General features: G+C 51.9%; 1 protein-coding gene across 1 annotated transcript; it reads right to left on the bottom strand.

Annotated features, from left to right (window-relative positions):
• Window positions 1–913: 913 nt before the first annotated feature.
• On the bottom strand, window positions 914–2,988 carry LOC103708208 (protein ASPARTIC PROTEASE IN GUARD CELL 1). Its single transcript, XM_008793031.3, has one exon. The coding sequence runs from the start codon at window positions 2,582–2,584 to the stop codon at window positions 1,097–1,099; it is 1,488 nt and encodes a 495-aa protein (XP_008791253.2). The 5' UTR covers window positions 2,585–2,988; the 3' UTR covers window positions 914–1,096.
• Between the last annotated feature and the right edge of the window lie 1,822 nt (window positions 2,989–4,810).

Here is a 4,810-nt window from a genome sequence, read left to right as displayed (position 1 = left end):
GTTGCTGATACTTCATCTACTCATAGAGATGATGATGCCGTCGACCCTTGATACATCGTAGATTGTTTACTTAGGAATTTGAGATGTATGTTTTTAGTGTGTTTTTGAATTACAATGTAATCAAATATGATAATATGAATATTTTGAATGAAAAGTTTTTGTTTGTGGCGTGCATTTTGTTATCTATGTGATTTAGTGTATTTGTTTTGTTGGAATTTGTATAGCGTCGGCGTGCAAGTGGCACTGAATCTAGCACGCCTTTAACGACGCTTTATAGCGTTGGGCAAGACCGACAGCCTAGTCCGACACAAACCAACGGTTTCAAGCGTCGGTCCATATTAGCCGACGTTTTTAAGCGTCGGTTAACTCGCAGGTGAACGACGCCGAAAAGCGTCGGCATACATGGCCAACGCTTTCTTCAAGCGTCGGCGTAAACTGAGCCCATCCCCACCTGCCCGACGCATTACCCACGCTTTGGAGGGCGTTGGGAGGGAATCTACGTACCGACGCTTAAAAGTGTCGGTAAAGACCAAATATAGCACCGGGATATATCCTTTCTTTTGTGGTGTACATCAATCAAATTCCGAATCCTGCACTCCTCTATCCTTCACAAAAAAAAAAAGTCCTACTCTCTCACTGCTCTATTTTCTTAAAAAGCCAAGTATTGGACACCGAACTCTCATTACTCTGAGATATATTCATCCAATATCTTATTTTTAACATATAAAGTAATTTCCAGGTGAAATGAACTTTTATATGTTAATTTGATTTTGAGGAACTCTGTCGAGTCAGGTCATATATATTAAACACGTCAAACTCTAGTTTGCATAGATAGACAGATGTAAATAAAGAACCCAATCCTATCTTGCCAACCATGGTCTCATCACTTCATAATCAAAGATTAGAGCATCAGTTAATTAAACAAGCACACCAAATGCTTTTGATTTTATTCACTGATTAGCGTTCATATATTTACTTATATCCTGACTAGTTACGCCTATACGGCATTGCACGAGCTGCCCACCCCACCCAGAATTAGATCGATGTGCTCCCCGCTTGGCTGCAATCCCTACCTACTTCACTCGTTTTTATATGTTCAACATTTATTCGGGGTAAACGACACCATGGAATTCTCGACGGCGATGACGACGCGCATCCCCTGGTGCTGGACGTTGCCGATGATGTTCAGCGGCGACGACGTCTTGGCGAAGGCGAGGCAGAAGTTCCCCTTGGAGTCCACCGGCAAGAGGAAGTTCTTCCCCCGCAGCTTCAGCACCTTCCCCTCCCCGAAGTGGAACGACACCGACGGCACCTGCACCTTCGTCATCGCCGACAGGTTGTAGCACGCGTCGAAGATATCCGGCCCCGTACCCGGCGGCAGGTGGCGCGTCCCCTTCACGAATGCGTCCCGAAAGGGCTCGTACACCTGCATGTTCAGCCGGCTCACCGCCGTGCCGGAGTCCACGATGACCCCCCCGGAGCCGTCCGCGTCGATCGCCAGCGCCGACGGAGGGATCGGCAGCTGCGTCCCGCCGACGCTGATCCCCGTCAGCTCCACGTAGTAGAAGGTCGGGATCTTCTTGCTGCGGAGCAGCTTGGTGGTGATGGTGGAGGCCTCGGGCTGGGCGGTCGGAGGGCCGAAGTCGATGGTGGAGGTGCCGGGAGTGTCGCGGTCGACGAGGCAGTAGGTGAAGGAGTGGGAGGGCAGGTGGGAGGGGAAGGACAGTCTCCCCGCACCGAGGGCGAGGAGGCCGCCGGCGGCGACGAAGATGCCCTCATTGTCGAAGCCGCATCCCATGGGGACGTTCGTGACGGGTGGGGCGTCGCCGATGGTCAGCGTCTCGGTGGCGAGCTCCCCGCTGGAAAAGGAGCCGTCGCCGTAGACGACCTCGTAGCGGCAGGTCGCGTTCCGGCAGGCGGCGTAGTCCAAGGAGTGGCATGGCTCGGAGGAGCAGCGGAGCGGTGCGTAGGTGTCGGAGCCGGTGGGGTCGTAGATGGGGTCGGCCTGCTTGTAGCAGTCGGTGCAGGGCTGGCACTGCACCCAGTTGATGTCGCTACCGGTGTCGAGCACCATGAACTGGGGCTTCGCCGGCCGGCCGATGCCCACCCGGGAGAAGTACTCGCCGCTCCCCTGGCTGTTCCCTGACACGATCGTGCCCTGGATGCTGTCCAGCATCGCCGCCGCCTTCGCAGGCTTGGAATTGGATCCGTCGATGGCGAAGGCGACCCGGGCGGCGATGGAGCGTACCCGGGCGGAGTCGCGGCGGAGGCGGGCGAGGGTCAGGGATTCGTAGTCCCTGTGGGTGGTGGTGAAGTTGTTGGGGAGGGGGAGGAAGTCGCGGGAGTAGAGCTGGAGCAAGAGGTCGGCGGTGGAGGCAGAGTAGCGAAGGGTGGTTGTTAATTCCTCTTTGTCGAGGAGTTGTTGATGGGCTCTGCGTGGATCGAAGGCGAGGGCTTGGGTGGATTTCTTGAGAGCGGCGGCGACGTCGAGAATGGTTGTGGTTCCAGCGCTCTCCGATGGATCCTTCCGGCAGACAGCCAGGGAGAAGGAGAGGAGGAAGAAGACGTGAAAGAGGCTTGCCATTGCTGCGTGTCGACTGGGAGAGAAGGGTAACAGGAGAATGGTCGGAATGGGCAAAATAACGAGCTGGAAGGGAGGATACGTGGCGGGCTACCCGAGAAACAGCTGAGATACGTGCCGATGAGCTTATGGAAAAGCGGGGTCACGTCATCCCTTCCATGTAAGAGTCAAAAAAAAAAAAGTAAACACGAACGCAACCCATCGCGTTTCAGTACCGCCGCATGCTCGGCTCCATGTTTTCCGGCTCAGTTTCTTGACTTGCGTGGGAACTGGAAATGGATGCAATGACTTCGCGGTGTTTGTCGTATGGGCATGCAACGAGTTCGTGGTTCACATCCGCTTTGAGTGCTTATTTTTTTTTTTTGTTTTGTTTTGTTTGGTTGAAAGCTCAAGGCAGCATCATAATATCAGATTGCAGAATGTTTCAATTCAACTAGTCGACTATACAAACTCTAAGCATAAATAAGTAGCTAAAGAATAACGGAAGATATATACAGATATAAAGACCTGATTTCTAACATAATCCCATCCTTGAGCAAGATGAATGGCAATGCTACTTTTAAATCCTCACTTTCAGACACAAACAGACGGGGAGGGAGAGAGAGAGAGAGAGAGCTGTTGCTACAAATTAGGAGGTCATCCATTACATCATCCCTTAATTTCTATATCTAGAGCCAACCTAATTTATTTATTTTTTTGGTAAATGTGTTATTTTATATAGCTCTAATTTGAGTACATCCTGCCAAATCACGAAAAAGTAAAGCGTACAAAGAAGAGGGAATATCTCCTGTACATGTCCATAGAAAATTTCCGGAGTGCCGGGCGACGAAAAAAGCGGCTCAGTCTACTGTCCTGTTCGCCTCCCAAAATACATGTGCTACCTGCAGGCCACCCATCTTCTATACCAGCCTACAAGTCTCTCTGATTAGAGGGTGGCCATCACCATATCTATCCACACCTCGGATTCAGTCAATCACTACTGAGGAATCCCCTTCAAGGTACACCCTCTCAGCTCTGAGGGACCTCCTCACATATGACAGTCCCTTCCATGCGGCCCGAAGCTCTGCCCCTACAATAGTGATCCCAGGCGTGCGTCGACCCCCAACTGCTACCAACCTGCCAAAAGAATCATTGATCACAAATCTAACACCTCCCGATACACCATCCACCGACATACTACCATCGAAATTCACTTTGAGATGACCACGGGGTGGGAGCACCCAAGAAATAATGGTGAACCTGGGTGCTATAATAGCGAAAAGAGTGCCCAGATGTCCCTGGCCATCTCAGTAGAGAACAATGCGGTAGCTGCGGTAATCTCCCTCGCCTGCAATACAGCTCTATCCACCACTAGCCTCGGAAGCGACCTCCTACCTTCAAAAATACCAACATTCTTGTCCAACCAGATATGATAAGCCAGGTATGCTCTGAGGATCCCCCCTCCCAGAGTCGAGGACTCCGCATAAACACTCTCAGCAAATGGATCAAATCATGTGCCGAGTCCACCCCTTGGGGTAAGGGCACAGGTGATCTACTCCATATCTCCCTCGCCCGGGGGCACTGTAAGTGCATGAACAATAGTCTCCTCAATCTCTGTACACACCTCACAGAACTAGGTGATCCACACTCCTCGCCGAGCTAGCAAACTTCTGGTAGGTAGGCACGCCAATGCCACCTTCCAGATGAAGAGCGCCACACGTGGGTGAACCCGCATCCTCCAAATCCATCTTTCCTCAATCTGCCGAGCTGGCTCCCTGCTGCATACTAACCTGTCAGGCCTCTTCTGGGCAGGTACCGGAAGAGCCAGAACCAACTCTACTAACTGCTCCCCAAGAACCTCCCGACTCAGCCCAGTCCTCCAGTGACCCCTAATAGGGTCCAACAAGTCACACTCTTTATCCACTCAACCTCGTCGAATCCACCATGGTCAGCAGGCGACTGATCGGCTGCTCAGTCATCCAGCTGTCCTCCAAAACATCGATAGATCGTCCGTCCCCAATGGCCCATCTGATCTCCAGAAGCACCAACATGGCTCTGGCACACATCTTCCTCCAAACCGGTGAATAGTGGCAGCCCGACCGTGTCCTCGGCAACAGAGGACTATACTTGGCCGTCATCAATGAGAAACACATACTATCGGACACTAGTATAAATCTAGTTGCATGACATGCCGCTAGAGCCTCCTGCCTTACCACCAGTGACTGCACCCCCAAACCTCCCAACCTGATC

This window comes from Phoenix dactylifera, chromosome 4, assembly GCF_009389715.1.
Source record: "Phoenix dactylifera cultivar Barhee BC4 chromosome 4, palm_55x_up_171113_PBpolish2nd_filt_p, whole genome shotgun sequence".
Lineage (NCBI taxonomy): Eukaryota > Viridiplantae > Streptophyta > Magnoliopsida > Arecales > Arecaceae > Phoenix > Phoenix dactylifera.
Note: the sequence above shows the minus strand (reverse complement) of the source record. Positions and strands in the feature narration are given on the sequence as shown.

Bases quoted from the DNA above. Each gene is read 5' to 3' on its own strand.
- LOC103708208 (XM_008793031.3), bottom strand. From the start codon at position 2,584: ATGGCAAGCCTCTTTCACGTCTTCTTCCTCCTCTCCTTCTCCCTGGCT.